The 16,590-nt window shown below is 42.5% G+C and overlaps 1 protein-coding gene across 1 annotated transcript in view; it reads left to right on the top strand.

Annotated features, from left to right (window-relative positions):
- The window catches only part of LOC144688396 (serine/threonine-protein kinase 3/4), a 137,373-nt gene that overhangs the window by 29,814 nt on the left and 90,969 nt on the right, over positions 1-16,590 (top strand). Inside the window, exons 5-8 of the mRNA XM_078554880.1 lie at positions 7,278-7,442; positions 10,225-10,392; positions 12,301-12,438; positions 16,249-16,377. Of these exons, the coding sequence (XP_078411006.1) occupies positions 7,278-7,442; positions 10,225-10,392; positions 12,301-12,438; positions 16,249-16,377 (600 nt within the window). The remainder of the gene's footprint in view (positions 1-7,277; positions 7,443-10,224; positions 10,393-12,300; positions 12,439-16,248; positions 16,378-16,590) is intronic.

Genomic DNA, 16,590 nt, shown 5'->3' with positions numbered 1-16,590 from the left:
CCCATTCCTCCACTTGTTCCCTGACTATTGGTAGCTGTATTCAGGAAATGACTTTCTTTACACTCAATTAGAGCTTGATTTAGTAGATGAAGGCAGCAGGTGACCGAGTTATACAATGCTACAGGTCTCTGTTGAATGAACAAATCGCAACCAGGGTGTTGTTGGGGTGCAGTATTGGTCTTGGGGAGAAATTTGGGCTGAACTCAGCTGTCCAGTTTGAAAGGATGTTGTAAACAGAGTGAATACTGACACCACTGGCAGGCAGGCTGATGATATGTATGCATGTAATGTCATTCCAAGCCCAGCTGTGTTACTGCTGTGTTGAGGTGTGATATGTTGTTGAATTCTGCATTTAGCCAGGTTTCAATGCAGTACTGTTACCCCACAGCCTGTCTTCACCAAATTATGCAATCATACCCCTTCATTAATTGTGCCTGCAGTGTAACTAAACGTAGCTCAACTCTGCACGTGGAAGCTTTCTCATCCTCCGTCCTTCAAGATGGGACAGAGTGGTGGCAGAGAAGAAAAGGAAGCAAACCCTGCATTCCGGACCCCACTACCTTGTGGGACGTCCTGCCCCATGTGTCCAATGGCAGGTCAAGAATAAACCTGTTCAGTCACATGAAGACCCATGGCAGAAACTTGTCACCCTGAGTAGACATCATCCTCGAATTGAGGGACAGCCAACGATATGAGTGTAACTAAATGTAGCTCAATCTGCACATGGGCGCTTTCTCATCCTCTATCCTAAAGGCACTGGTAATTCGTTGGTAAATGTAAATAGTCAGATTGTGGTTAACATTCCACGAAATTGTAGTGGAAGTGCCTCAGAGTTGACATGCATTGTACAGTCCCACTCTGTAGTGGTGACTGCATTGGATTACACATTCCAAGCAAAGTGCTGGGTAATTATTCTCCTCTCACTTCCTGCAGTTGCCACCACACCTCTTGTAAATGACATTGGGTCGTGTCGCTAAACGCAATCTTGTTTTAAAATATGTGGATAAAATTCACCAGTCCCGCATTCCTGTTTGTCTTGCAAGCTTCAAAGGGCATTGAATCAACCACATAGTGTAGAGTTTGAGCTATGTGCAAGCCAGGCTAGGTAGGTGTAGCAAATGCCCTTGGCCACAGGACATGAGTGAACCAGATGTGCTAACCCACAAATTAGCCACTTGATGGATTTCAGTTTGCCACGTTGGATTTTGAGCTTGTGAGCTCTGGATTGCTGGTGTAGCACCAATAACTACGATACTAGACTACCTGCTGAAGGCAGAATCACATTCAGCTGGTCGAATGCTTCTCCCAACACAAAGCTGTCTCAACACCTGAGGCATGACTACTTTAGAACCATAACCAGCATGAATCGTGCCTTCAGGAGAATAGGAGAGTAAATGTTAGCACAAAAGAGAAAACTCTTTGCTTGCAGGTGGCAAGCAAATGTCAATTTTGTTTTTATTATTGAGAACCAAGGCATAGTGTGTAAGATAACAAGTTTGATAAAGGTGAAAGAGAAGCTGAAATAAATCAAATGTAGGTTTGGTGATACCAGGTGTTTGAATGAATACATTTGAAGGAAGTTCTGACGATTTGGGGAAAAATGAGTTATGTTAGGAACTGTGCCAATGTGACCTCGAAGTCATCGAGATTCTAATTGAAAAGCAGAATACTGTGGATGCTGGAAATCTGAAATAAAAACAGAAAAATACTGGAAGCACTCAGCAGGTCAGGCCACATCTGTGGAGAGTGAAACAGTTAACGTTTCAGGACAAGGACCTTTCATCAGAACTGGGCAAAATAAGAGATGTAATAGGTTTTAAGCGAGGGGTGGGTGGGACAAGGACAAAAGGAAGGTCTGTGATAGGGTGGAAGACATGAGAGATTGAATGACAAGCGTGAGTAAAAGCCTTCCAGGACCAAAGGGAATGGTGATGGGCAAGAAAAGAAACAAAAGATGTGTGCAGAGCAGGTTACGTTGTTATATTATTTGTAGGGAGCTAGGAACTAATTAGGAGCTCTTGTGGCACAGTGGGTAGCGTCCCTGCCTCTGAGCCAGAAGCTCTAGGTTCAAGCACTGCCCAGGACTTGATTGCCAAGGAAGGCACATTCATAACACTGCCAAACAGTTTGAGTATCCCAACTTATAAACCCTTCCAGCGTATGCCAACGGCAGGCAGTAAGAACGGGAAAGATTCCTGGGAAGAAATTGGAGCGTCTGTCATCACTATCCATAGCTTCAAGCTGTAAGATGCATGTAAATGTGCATGTTGCCACAACAACTCAGGCTCCTTGGCTCAGTTGGCTGGACAGCAGAAGCGGATCAGGTTGGTGCCAACAGTACTTGTTTCGATCCCCATTCCAGCTGGGGTGGTTTCGGGACCTGCCTCCTTGCCCTACCCATGTTGGAGGTCATAGTGCTGTGGGCTGGACCTGCCTTCAGGCAGAGAACTCGAGAAGAAGAAGGAACTAAATGTTATGTGAATATACATCCCGGGGTGCCATGTTTTACTGCTGCACTGGTCATGTGCCAAGTGTAAGGTGTATCGGTCTGCCAGCCACATGGAGAGCTGGAAGAAATACACTAAATGAAGTTCCAGCATTTTGAGTTTAAAGTGATTGTTTCTAACTTGTGTGAATCAGAAGACATAACACCTGAAAGCAAAGAAAGGAGGAAAAAAAAAAAGAAAAAAACCAAAACGTGCAAAGAAATAAAATGAGGTCATGACCTGAAATCGGTGAAAGTGCCTAATGGAAAGTTGATTTCTTAGGTCATAGAGACTGTTTGCTCTTTCTATCATGGTTGCCTCTTTCCAATTTTTACTTGGGGTGGGTTATGATGGAGCGCTGGTAAGATGGAAAAATGCTTGGTGTCTCTCTTATTTCAATGTGTTGCTGAAGAAGTTGGAGGATTACAGAAATGTTTTCCTGCATGCGGGTTCAATCATGCAGTATAAACCCCCTGATTGAAGTCATGCTGGCTCCCTCATACAATATTTTTATACAGTAGTTAGTGTATGAGGGGACCAAGAAATGATGCACTCAGACACAGATCCACTCGTGTTTTTGCAGAATTTGTATGTGAGCGGATTGATTGCTGGTATGTGCACTGCAGTATATTCCCTCTCAAGTTGTTTCCCTCCCTGTCCGGAGCTACAATGCATGCCTATGTCTGAGGAATGAACAGATGCGGCTCCATTTGTTTGCCCCAGCCCCATTGATCAACATGGACAATTGTGGAGATGTCAACACCTCAGCCCAGTGGAGATTGCAGTGGATATGTCTGACTGGGAGAGGTTCCAATTGCACAGACTTGATGATTTGGCGTTCAGCGCTCCTTCTCACGTGAGCAGCAGCCACGACTTGCATTTATATATTAACTCTAATGTTATAAAACATTACCAGGTGCTTCACAGAAGCATTAATCAAACAAAATTTGACATTGAGCCACATAACGGCATATTAGGATTGGTGACCGAAGCTTGGTCAAAGAGAGAGATTTTAAGGAGTGTCTCAAAGGAGGAAGGTGAAACTTTGAGGTTCAGGGAGAGAATTCCAGAGCTTGGATGACATGGCCGCCAATGGCGGGATAATGAAAATTCAGGATACATAAGAGGTCAGAGCTGATTGCAGAGATCTCGGAAGGTTGCAGGGCTGGAAGAAATTACATGGATAGGGAAGGCATTTGAAATCAAGGATTGCTGACTGGTAAAAGTGAGTAATGAAAGGCAAGTCTTCACCAGAGGAGTTTTACCACCTTGATCATAGTACATGGCACCGGTTGGATCTATTGTCCCAGTTATAACTTAGCTCTTGAGCTAATTCAGAGGAAGGGTAAAGGACAATATATTACATATTACAAATGTCAAAAAAATTCCCAACTCTAGCAGCAGTGCTACAATGTAAACAGAGTGACAGCTGGCAAGCCTAGTGGACATCTTAACCGCATAGGTCATAAATGTGTTTGTTTTGCTGATGCTACAGTGAAGCATGACCAGAAAAGTTCTGATGCCTTGACTGTTTTCCAGAATGTCAGCAACCTCAGCACATTGCAGAACTACTTCCTCTTGTATGTTTTGGCATTGGGATGAGAGACACCACATTTGATGTTTTACATTAGTGCTGTGTTTTCTAGGAGCAGTACATGTTTGAGGGCAAATTGCCAACACAATGGAAACTTGGCCTTAATTGATAAAATAAAGGGCAATAATTGGAACCATTCACTTATCCTTTGATCAGTAAGTGGCTTGATTTTTAAATGACAAAGGAAGGTAAAGGCCCAACTATAGGCCACCACTAAAATTGGAAAAATTTAAAAAGCTGAGATAAATCGAATAGTTTTTTTAAAAAAAATTATTTGTTCATGGGATGTGGGCGTCACTGGCTAGGCCAGCGTTTATTGCCCTTGCAATAAATTGTTGGTAAGCTGCTGCCTTGAACCGCTGTAGTCCATGTGGTGTAGGTACACCCACAATGTTGTTAGGAAGGGAGTTCCAGGATTTTGACCCAGTGGCAGTAAAGGAATGGCGATATAGTTCCAAGTCAGAATGGCGTGTGGCTTGAAGGGGACCTTGCAGGTGGCGGTGTTTCCATACATCTGCCCTTGTCCTTCTAGCTGATAGAAGTCTGGGTTTGGAAGGTGTCATCGGAGGAGCCTAGGTGAGTTGCTGCAGTGCATCTTGTAAATGGTACACATTGTGCTTCAGTGGTGGAGGGAGTGAATGTTTAAGGTGATGAATGGGGTGCCGATCAAGTGGGTTGCTTTGTTGTGGGTGGTGTTGAGCTTCTTGAGTGTTGTTGAAGCTGCACTCATCCAGGCAAGTGGTGAGTATTCCATCACACTCCTGACTTGTGCCTTGTAGATGGTGGACAGGCTTTGGGGAGTCAAGAGGTGAGTTACTCTCTGAGAATTCCCAGCCTCTGACCTGCTCTTGTTGCCACAGTAATTATATGGCTGGTTCAGTTTCTGGTCACTGGTAACCCCCAGGATGTTGATTGTGGAGGATTCAGCAACGGTAATGCCATTGGAAGTCAAGGGAAGATGGTTAGATTCTCTCTTCATGGAGATGGTCATTGCCTGGCATTTATTAGCCCAAGCTGGAATATTGTCCAGGTTTTGCTGCATATGGACATAGACAGCTTCAGTGTCTGAGGAGTCACGAATAGTGCTGAACATTGTGCAATCATCAGTGAACATCCCCACTTCTGATCTTATGATGGAGAGAAGGTCAGTGATGCAGCAGCTGAAGATGGTTGAGCCTAGGACACTGAAGAACTCCTGCAGTGTGATGTCCTGGAACTGAGGTGATTGACTTCTAACAACCACAACCATCTTCCTTTGTGCTAAGTGTGCCTCCAACCGATGGAGAGTTGTCTTCCTGATTCCCGTTGACTTCAGTTTTCCTAGTGGAGGCGGTGAGCTAGTAATCCCGAGGCCCAGGCTAATGCTCTGAGGACACAGGTTCAAATTCCACCATTCCAGCTGTTAGAATTTAAATTCAGTTAGTAAACCTGGAATTAAAAGCTCGTCTCGGTAATGGTGATCATGAAACCATTGTTGATTGTCGTAAAACCCCATCTGGTTCACAAATATCCTTTAGAGAAGGAAATCTGCCATTCTTACCCGATCTGACCTACATGTGACTCCAGACCTACACCAGCATGGTTGACTCTTAAATGCAAGCCACTCAGTTGTATCAAACTACTGTGAAACCTAGTAATGATTGGGAAGCTTCTGTTATAACTGCCTCAGGCTGTTGAAGGACATAGACACTGTGGGACATAAGGATTTCCGGTTTGAGACCTTGGGAAATGTTGAGTTCAAATAGGAGACTGCACGACCTGCTTTGAGTTCAACAAAATGAAAATGTAGGGAGGCCAAAGAAAAAAACTTCTTCATTGTATTTATAATTTAGAAGAAAGAAGAGAGCTGAGAAGATCATTCACTATAGTACTCACAAAGTGAAGAAAAAGGAGAGTTGTAGCAGAGAGATTACAGGCGAGAGGGATAGTGATGATCCTGTCAGAGTGCACGTGGCTGGCCAGAAGAGCCACCTTAGACGTGGGGATAGCCTTCAAGCTTTGGGTGCAATCACATATATAAGAAGTGAAGTATTTGACACAAAATAACTTCTTGAAGGTAATTTTAGGAGTGAAGGAGATGTGGAAGTTTAGAAGAAATGTAAGGGTAATATTGTAAATAAAGCAAGACTAAGGGTGAAACTATTTAAGGTTGTTACTGCTGGTTAAATAGAAAATGCAATATGAAAGTGTTTGAAATAACCAGGTATTTGTATCCTTGCTCCATTTAAGGGCTCAAGGAGATCAAGATGTAGGTGTTCAGCCATTGTGCTGAGAGCACTCGAGGTTGTAGTCACTGAGTTCTGAAGAAAAATAACAATGGCAGATTAGAATCATCACAACAAAATAGATTGGTTTTTCCTACATTTATAATGGTCCCTACACTACAGAGGTGCATTGTTGGCTGTAAAGCATCCTGCTATATCAAGGCAAGTTTTGTTTTATTTCTTTGGATGACAAAGATATGTGCGCTTAGAACAGATTGGCAGAGAGGGAGGAGTCATGGGGAATTCATGAAGGAGACTCTAGATGAGTCATCTGCTGCAGCACAGATGGTACAGTCAGAGAGGAAGCCAGGTAGACCTGCACCTCGCAGTGGGACACTATGTGATGGCAATTATTTAGAAGCCAAACCTTGTCAAGAGCTTTAAAAGAAGGAATTACTTGTATTTCTATAATGTCTTTCATGACCATTGGATGTCCCAAAGCAATTTACAGTCAATGAAGTAATTTTGAAATGTAGCCACAGTTGTATGTAGGAAATGTGGCAGCCAACTTGCTGCAGCTGCCACAAGCAGCAATGTATTAATGACAAAATAATTTTTTATGTTGTTGATTGAGGGAAGACATGTTGTCCAGGATCCTGGAGTTAACGTCCCTGCTGTTCTCCAAAATAGTGCCATGGGAATCATTTACACTCACTTGAGAGCAGGCAGTGCTTCAGTTTAATGTCTCTTTGAGTGGTTGCACCTCTGACAGTGCAGCACGCCTTCAGTACTGAACAGGTGTCTCAGCTTTTGATTTGTGCTCAAGTCCTGGAGTGGAACTTGAACACACAGGCTTGTGAGTCAGAGGCAAGAGTGCTACCCAGTGAGCCACAGCTGACAATTTAAATGATAAAGGCACACAAAGATGACCCTCCAATATTATTCCAAGGAGAGAGGATGTGATGTAAACCAGTTATTTTCCTTTTTATTCAGTTAACAGAAGACGAGATCGCCACAATTTTACAATCGACACTGAAAGGGCTGGAATATCTACACTTCATGAGGAAAATCCACAGGGATATTAAAGCTGGAAACATCTTACTCAATAACGAGGGACATGCCAAACTGGCTGACTTTGGAGTTGCTGGTCAGCTTACTGTAAGTAATCTCTGAACTGAACCATGGTACATGCAAGGTAACAAAGTAGCTCACAGCAGCTGGAAGACTTGTGTGATGAAGTTATTTCCATGCAGAAACTTTTTTTTCTATTTTACCAGGGCAGTAAATTAACAAAAGTCTATTAAGACAAACTATTAAAGATGAACTGACCAGAACCGAGAGTACTTTTGTGCCTAAAAGTACACAGGGACTATCCTTTTCCAAAATTGATTGAGCGGAGGGTACTGGGCAAATTCAGTGTTGCCATGTTCCAAGACAGCGTGAGTTGGAGATGGGGCCATTACAGCCTGATGAGCATGGAGATGGTGACTGATAAGAGTGTGTAATTTCTTCCAGAGAATTGGCCATAGCAGCCTAGGAGTGTGGGTTAGAAGCATCAGCAAAACGCAGTAAAATAAAACATTAAGTGAACTGAATTTTTTGTAAAAGCATCTGTAAACCAATATCCAACCGCTTAGGTGTAAACATCTTGTACTTTAGATCCAACTCGGAGCTGGCAAGGCTTAGGGGATTAAATTACGAGGACAGTCACATAAACTTGTATTCCTTTGAATATAGAAGATTGAAGGTGATCTAATCAAGGTATTTAAAATATTATAAGAACTCGATATAGCAGATGCAGAGGAACTCTGGGGGAATCAAGAACAAGGGGACATCATCTTAAAATTAGAGCGAGACTGTTAAGAAGAGTTGTGGAAATTTGGAACTCTTTTCCTCCAAAGAATTTGTTGAGGCTACGTCAACTGAAATTTTAAGACTCAGATGAATAGATTACTTATTGTTGGAGAAGAGTGTCGAGTGAAATGGAAGAAAGGTGGGTAATTGGAGTGAGGTGTAGATCAGCCATGATGTAATTGAATGGTCAAGCAGCCCCAAAGGGCTCAATGACCTACAGCTATTCCTATGCTGGTCATGATGTTTGTATTGTCAGTTTTCCTAGAAGGTAGAGGTTCAAGTGCCACACCAGACTTGAGAACATTGCCCTGAAGTGCCACGTCAAGGTTATGTGGAGCAAGTGCTGTAATGCATGAGTAATTGGAGAGAAGACTTGCGAATGTATCATATTGAGAGGAACAGGTGACTTTGGAGAACTTTGGGAACTATAAGTCCACCACTGGGAATTTCCTCATATTGTGCCTGGGTGCAGTGTAGATTATTTAATAGAGATTGATTGGTGGGATTAGTCAACAGTTCCATTATCGTTCTATTATGCAGCTACCAGGATGGTAGAAAGTGAGCTGAATGAACTTTGGACTTTTTTGAAGATGCCAGCTCATATGATCATATGGTTGCCGAATGTAATACAGTACAGTATCTCACCCAAATGACTGTCCTTTGCAAGGGTTTATGGAGTTCAGTTGCAAATCAGCCATGATTTCATTCCTATACAAGCCTACAGAGTCAGTGTAGGAGGGCCATTCACCCATGATACTAGACATGAATCGACCCTTTCTCTATGCTTCTGCTCTTCCGTCAAAAACCAGGTTCTTTCTCGGTCCAATCAACGATAGGTTTAAACAGAGTTTGTGTGAGCCTAGCTCGTATCAGTTAACTCGACACAGCAGTGATCAAACCTGGGATCTTACTGAGTTACCAGAAGACCCTTGGGTCACTGCCAGTAACTGCCAGCATGGACGCTGACTACCAGAGTTCTTTGTCATTGATGAACAAGTTATGTTGAAGAATGGAGTGAATTCACAGTTAATATTGTAAATATTTTAGCTTTCTGAATATCTGTTATCTTGTGGCCTGTTTGTACTATCTGCCAGTATTCTCCATTTGGCCACAAGGTGATGCCATACCAGATTTTTTTCAGGGACCAAAATAAAATTGCAGACTCCGAAAAGAGAAGACAGAGGGACCTTTAAGGTTGGGAAGGGTTTTGATAGGGTAGATGTGGAGGAGATGCTTTCACTTGTGGGACAGTCAAACCTAAAGAGAAGTATAAGATAGTCACTAAAGAATTCAGGAGAAAATGTGGAACTTGCTTTCGCAAGGAGTAATTATGTAGATGCATTTAAGGGAAAGCTAGATAAATACATGAGTGAAAAAGAAATAGACGGTCATAATAATAGGGCCAATTGAACAGGGGTGGGAGGAGGTTCACGTGGAGTGTGGGATACAGCGGTTGGGTCAAATGGCCTGTTTCTGTAGTGTAAATTCTGCGCGATTTATGAATCTGTTCTTGCCCCCTTGCAATGTGCACTTTCTAGCAAAGGTTCTAGCAATTGGGCACAGAGACTGTTGATTTTCACCCTCTCCTCTTGCCAGGGAAATGAAGCTAATTATTAGCCTCTATGATAGCCCCAAATGTATAACTTTTGGCTCCAGTTCTGGCCTTAGCACATTTAATCGGAATCTACGTAAATTCAATCCTTTTAATTAATAAACATGTTATTCTCTCATAGATCTATTGTTTCAAAAGCAAAAGCAATGTACGCTTGCCTATAGCAGTCCTGCACAGAGTTTGTGTTCTATAACCTGGAATGTACTGAAAGGGCAATGGGAGCAGATGTAATAGTAGCTTTCAAAAGGGAATTGAATGCATACTCGAAAATCAAAAACTTTCTGGGGTTATGAGAAAAGAGCAGGGGAGTGAGACTAATTGTACAGCTCTGTCAAAGAGCTAACACAGGTGCAAAGGGTCAAATGGCCACCTCTTGTGTTGTATAATTCGTAGAAAATTTGAGATACTGACCTTAGATTTCAGTCTTCTGTTACGCGTCACAGTTACATTGGTAACTTGTCCTTCTGTACTCAGGATACAATGGCCAAGAGGAACACGGTGATTGGAACTCCATTCTGGATGGCGCCTGAAGTCATCCAAGAAATTGGTTACAACTGCGTGGCAGACATCTGGTCCTTGGGGATTTCGGCAATAGAAATGGCAGAAGGAAAACCACCGTATGCAGACATTCATCCGATGAGGGCAAGTAGTGGGAAAACATTCAATCACATTGGAGATTTAAGAGCCGCTTACACTGTTGTTGTGGCTGAAGCGTTCACAGCCCATCCTGCACAGTTTAGCTCTAACTGTTTTTGACAAAGATTTGGAAGAAAACTACACCCGAGTGGGGGGAAAAACATAATTTATGACTTTAAAGTTGGGAACAGCAGGAGGCCATTCAACCCCCCCACCGCCTGCCTGTTCAACTGTTTAATTTGATCATGACTGATTGGATTTGTTTGCACTACTGAGCTGACAATGAAGGCAACAAATTGGGAAAGACGGCCAGCAATGCTATGACTTGGCCTCTTCTCCACTGGTAAAGTTTTGACATTTGGAGAAAGCACAAATGAGAACATCTGTTTCCTCAATTCATTAATTAGACTCTAGTTTGTAAAGTGGCCAGTAGGTCTAACAGAAAGTGCCTATAAACATTAAAATGAAAAGGGAAACTGTAAAAGTTGGAATTCTGAAATAAAAGGTGCGGAAAATACATTGCAGGTCATTTAGCATCTGTTGAGGTGTCAGCCATGACTCAGTCTGCAGCACACCCAGTTCTGACTTGAGGTTTTATGTTCAAGACCCACTCCAGAGACTTGAACACAAAAATCTAGGCTAACATGGCAGTGCATTACTGAGGGACTCCTGCACTGTCGGAGCTGCCGTCTTTCGATTGAGACTTTTACTGTCTTCCCTCGAAGGAAGATCCCATGGCACTATTCGGAGAAGGTCAGATCTTGGCAAGCAATCCCTCAACCAACTTTAGAAAAATTTCTGGTTATTATCCCATCGGGATCTTTCTGTGTAGAAATCTGTTGCCACATTTTCTATGTTACAAAAGTTCAAAATTACTCAATTGGCTGGAAAGCACTTCGGGACTTCCTGTGGTTGTGAAAGGCACTATAGAAATGCAAGTCTGTCTTTTTTAAAAGCAAAGACCAGCTCAACGTTTCGGACAAGTGCCCTCAACTTTAAGTCTTCAGTCCTGATGAAAGTTAAATGCATGAATCATGAAATTTTCTTGTTACTGAGCATACTGCCTCTTGTATATTTCCAGCATTTTCTTCATTTCACTTTTTTTTTTGTTCTTGCGATGTGAGCGATGCTGGCAAGGCAAGCATTTATTGTCCGTCCTTAATTGCCTTGATAAGGTGGTGATGAGCTGTCGCCTTGAATTGCCGCAGTCCATGTGGTGTAGGTACACCCACAGTGCTGTCAGGGAGGGAGTTCCAGGATTTTGACCCAGCAACAGTGAAGGAACAATGATATAGTTCCAAGTCAGGATAGTGTGTGGCTTGGAAGGAAACTTCCCGTTCATCTGCTGCCCTTGTCCTTCTACATGGTAGAGGTCATGAGCTTGAAAGATTCTGCCAAAGAAGCCTTGGTGAGTTGCTGCAGTGCATCTGGTGTACACTGCTGCCACTGTGCACTGGTGGTGGAGGGACTAAATGTTTAAGGTGGTGAATGGGGCTGCTTTATCCTGGATGGTGTCGGGCTTCTTGAGTGTTGGCCTAAACCCTTTTTAAAAAAAAAATGCATAGCTTCACCCCATACTGGAGTTATACTGTGCATGCTACCGAGCACTCTGGATAGGGTTTCACACTACTTTCTAGAGTTGTAACAAGTACATAGTTGTGTTTAAACATAAGGCTGGTGCTGTAGAAATTTGCACTATAAATTTTCATAGCATTGGCGCTTCAATTGACAAATTATCTTCTCAAACTGTTATGAATAAATGCCACATTAAAATAGCTAGTTACTGGATGCAGCACCAGAGAGCTGACCTTTTAAGATCTTTTACAGTGGCATTTTTATTCAAGCAAGATCAGCTTTGCATATTTAATCAGTAATTTGCAAGTGACTTGAATACATTTTTTTTCTATCCTGCAGGCTATTTTCATGATTCCCACGAACCCACCTCCAACATTCCGGAAACCAGAACTCTGGACGGATGAATTTACGGATTTTGTAAAGCAGTGTTTAGTTAAAAATCCAGAACAAAGGGCTGCTGCCACACAGCTGCTGCAGGTACATTATAATCTAATATTGATAGCATTGTAACAGAAAACGTGCAAACTGTTGCTCAGTCAGTAGCACTCTTGGCTTTGAATCAGAGTGTTGTGGGCTCATGCCCCACTCCAGGACTTTAGCACAAAAAAACCAGCTGACGGGCAGTGCTGTATTGAGGGAGTGCTGTACTATTGGATGTGCCTGCCACCTTTTGGATGAGATGTTAAACTGAGACTCTGTTTGCCCTCTCAGGTGGACATTAAAGATCCCATGACATATTTCCAAGAAGAGCAGCAGAGTTATACCTGGTGTCCTGGCCAATATTTATCACTCCGCCAACATCACAAAAAAATTATCTGGCCATTATCACTTGGTGTTTGTGGGATCTTGCTGTGTGCTAAATGACTGCCATGTTTCATTACGCATTACAACGTTTATTACATTTCAAACGTACCTCATTGGCTGTAAAGTGCTTTGGGAAGTCCTGTGGTCATAGTAGGCTCTATAGAAACGCAATTCTGTCTTTCTTATATTTAACCGAATTCTGTTAACAACGTAGCAGAAAGTGTGGTGTTTAACCAAAATGGAAAAAATGGTTGGGTTGAAAGCAGGTATATAGTGAAAGCCTTTGGTAGTCTGAAAAGATTGAGATATTTTGGGAAAATTTTCCATGGGGCAGGGGTAACGATGACTGAAAAAGTGTCTGTCGATGGTAAAGTAAGCGGACAGGGAATGCGCAGTAGATCATTGTTGGAGGAATTCGGGTGTAAGCAGGGTAAGAGGTCTCTAAAGTGAATTATAGTGAAGCTATAGAGGAACTTGACTAACCTTGAAACTGATTTTCGGAGGCGCTGAGAGTCAGTGAAGCCTAATGAGGACAAGGCTAAGTGCTCAACTAGAGCAGCTAGGGACAGGTGATATGGCACTCTGAATGAGTTATTGTTTATGGCACATTATGCGGGTGTCTAATGCCAACACCTACATTGAGACAGCTTAATTTAATTCTATCAGGGAGATATTTATTGGAGGTTATTTTCAATAGACTAGATTCGATTTATACAGATTCCCAGAGGTTTAAATTTTTTGAAAAGGCATTCTTTGTAATGGGAATTGAGTTCACAAGCAAGAGACTATAGTGGTATGCTAGGTTTTGATTAGATCTGTAATGGTGTGGTTTGTAGTAACTATGCTGTATGCTGGACAAATAACTTGATATGACACAACATCCTGCCAGCTGGTCATTCATCACAGGTTGCATGATTTGCTGCCATAGGCAAGGGAGTCAAGGGTTATGGGGGCGGACAGGAAAGTGGAGTTGAGACCACAATCAGATCAGCCCATGATCTTATTTAATGGCAGAGCAGGTTCAAAGAGCTGAATGGCCAACTCCTGCTCCTAACTCCTTTGTTCCAAGTACTGCACTAGAGGGAATGAAAATGCTCTTTGATGAAGAATAAATCATTGCCCTAGCTATAAACAGCTGTGAGTTAATTGCGTGACACTTTAGAGATATTACACACAGCACACACAAAACTACCGGTCTGTGTTGCCTCTTGTCCAGATATTGTGAGACTTTGTATCGGTTTGTTTTGGTCCCAATATGTCTCCAACTTGGCTGGAATTCTAGTCTAGCGCTCGAGAGGAATTCAATCTTCCATTCATCATCTTGATCTCCCGATGAATCAGCTGGCCTGGAAGGGTTAGTGATGGATGAGCCAGACATAGTTGCATCTTTATGAAGTAACCTGCAGAACTAGCCATTCAGTATTGATCTGCAACAGACTAAAAATAAATCTTCCATTGATGACCTGACCTGTCACCCTGTGCACAGTAGGGAATAGTGTAAGTGTGTTTTCCTAACATTTAAGGTGCAGTTGGTTCATCTGGGTCACTATTTTCTGTTGTAATGAGCTGGAACTTCAACTGGAGCGACGTCTTTAATAAAAAAAAACCCAGAAAATAAATATGTATGCTTGAACTGGATTTGGAACTTGACAAGCTTACAACAAAACTTCAAACATCACTGAAAGAGGTCATTTTCGTATCGCTGTTTGTGGGATCTTCCTTTGCTGCTGCGTTTCCCGCATTGCTACACTGAGAACACCTCAATTACTTCATCATCTTGATGTGCTGACATTGTGAACGATGCTATAAAAATGCAAGTCTTTTTCCTCCCCTTGACACGAGTTCAGCTTATTTCAAGGGCCAGCACACTGAAGCAGTGCGATTCTAATTATCGGAACCAGTGGGATATTTTCAAGTGAACTCTGCTTGACAGAGATATTCATTTATTTTATCCTGGGATTGTCAACTGTTCTCACACAGATGGGAAGACCTGCGTTGGGAGGGGGACTCAACATCAAGTGCTTCCCACAGATAAATGTTTTTTTAACCTGATTGTGAATAACAGTTATTATTTGGGGGAAGGGAGGAGGAGTAGTAGCTGATTTCTGAGCTCTTTCATTTATCAGCGCTGAGGAAACAAGAATGCTCTTCACTTTTGACACCGTAAAACGCTTTGAGATGTCTCAAGGGAGTAAAAGATGCTATGGAAGTGCAAGTCTTTATTTTTTTTAAAGTATTTGTCGTTCCCCCCCGCCCCCAAACACCCACTTTGGGATCCACATTGAGGAAAAATATACATTCCCTATTCAACTGGAGGGAAGTCCAGTAAGCTCTACACCATTATAGGGGCTGTGGTTTCATAGTGAGTTGGCTTGCTGCCATCATATCTTTAAGTGGAGGATGCTGCAATTCTGCAATCATATCAACAATATAAAACTAATGTCAACATTGTATCCTGCAAAACTGGAGTGTGTACTCGTGATTAAAAACCCAGGCTGTTCCAGGAGCAGAGTCTGCCTGAGAGCTCCATTCCAGCATCGGGAGATTGAACAGGCTGGGGCTCTATAGGAAACGTAAGGTTGAGGCAGGGTGATCTAGTAGAGGTGTTTAAAATTATGAAAGGGCTTGATAGGATGTTTCCACTTGTTGGAGGCACCAAAACTAGGAGGGCAGAGATATAACATAGTCACTTCTTCTTCAGCTCCCATGTTTTACAATGTCAGCAATCGTGGATATCCAACTTTCATCGTCCTTGATAGCAGCCAACATTTTGGTGTTCTTGAATCTTACACCTGTTCTGCTTCTTAAACTATCAGTGTATATCCTCCTTTGTCTTCCTGCTCTGCTACCCTCAATTTTACCAGTCATGGCCAGATGTTCTAATTTCTCTCTCCTAAGTACGTGCCCAAAGAATTACAGTTGTCTCTTAGTGATCATCTGCGAAACTTCTTGCAAGCCTCCTTTTCTCAACTCCCTCGTTAGGTGTATGTTCAATAAGGAAGGAAAACTTCAGTATGTGGAACTCACTACTACGTGGAGTAGTTAAGGGAATTAGTATAGATGAATTTAAGGGGAAGCTAGATAAGTGTATGATGGAGGAAGAAATAAAAATATGTTCTGATAGGGTGAGATGAAGTAGGATGGGAGGAGGCTCGTGTGGAGCATAAACACTGACATGGACCAGTTGGGCTGAATGGCCTGCTTCTGTGCTGCAAGTTCTATTTAAAAAGATTACTCCTTTTCCAATGCTGGCTGACACGTGTAACATTTGAAGTTTTCAAGATCACGGTTGAATATTAGCTGAAGAGTATTATTTCCTCTTCAGCTTTATAAGTCTCAGTTCTGCCTTGTAGTGACCTTGAGGTGAAGTGGAAAAGGAACTTCAGCTATATTTTATATGTTGTCAACCAATCATACTCTTGATCGAATGGCTGGGTACATTTTTATTCTCAAATTCTTCACATGCATTTTTTAATCTTTCAGCATCCCTTCATTAAAAGTGCCAAACCCGTGTCGATTCTGCGAGATCTGATCAATGACATGATGGAAATTAAATTGAAACGTCAGGAGGAGCAACAACGAGACTTGGATCAGGATGATGAGGAGAACTCGGTAGGTCTCTGTTTCCAGGTTTCTATTGACCCTTTCTTGCTCGAGTCCCACCAAAAATGTCAGCTTGGCTCCATGAGCAACACCTTGCCCCTGGGTGAGAAGGCCGTGGGTTTGAGTCATGTGCCAGGACTTTAGTCTGGCACTCCAGGGAATTTAGGCCAATGGCTGGTTTTCGAAGCTTAAACTTGGCTTGTATCACAAGATGCAGATCAG

The sequence above is a fragment of the Cetorhinus maximus genome, chromosome 13, assembly GCF_964194155.1.
Source record: "Cetorhinus maximus chromosome 13, sCetMax3.hap1.1, whole genome shotgun sequence".
Classification (NCBI taxonomy): Eukaryota; Metazoa; Chordata; class Chondrichthyes; order Lamniformes; family Cetorhinidae; genus Cetorhinus; species Cetorhinus maximus.
Note: the sequence above shows the minus strand (reverse complement) of the source record. Positions and strands in the feature narration are given on the sequence as shown.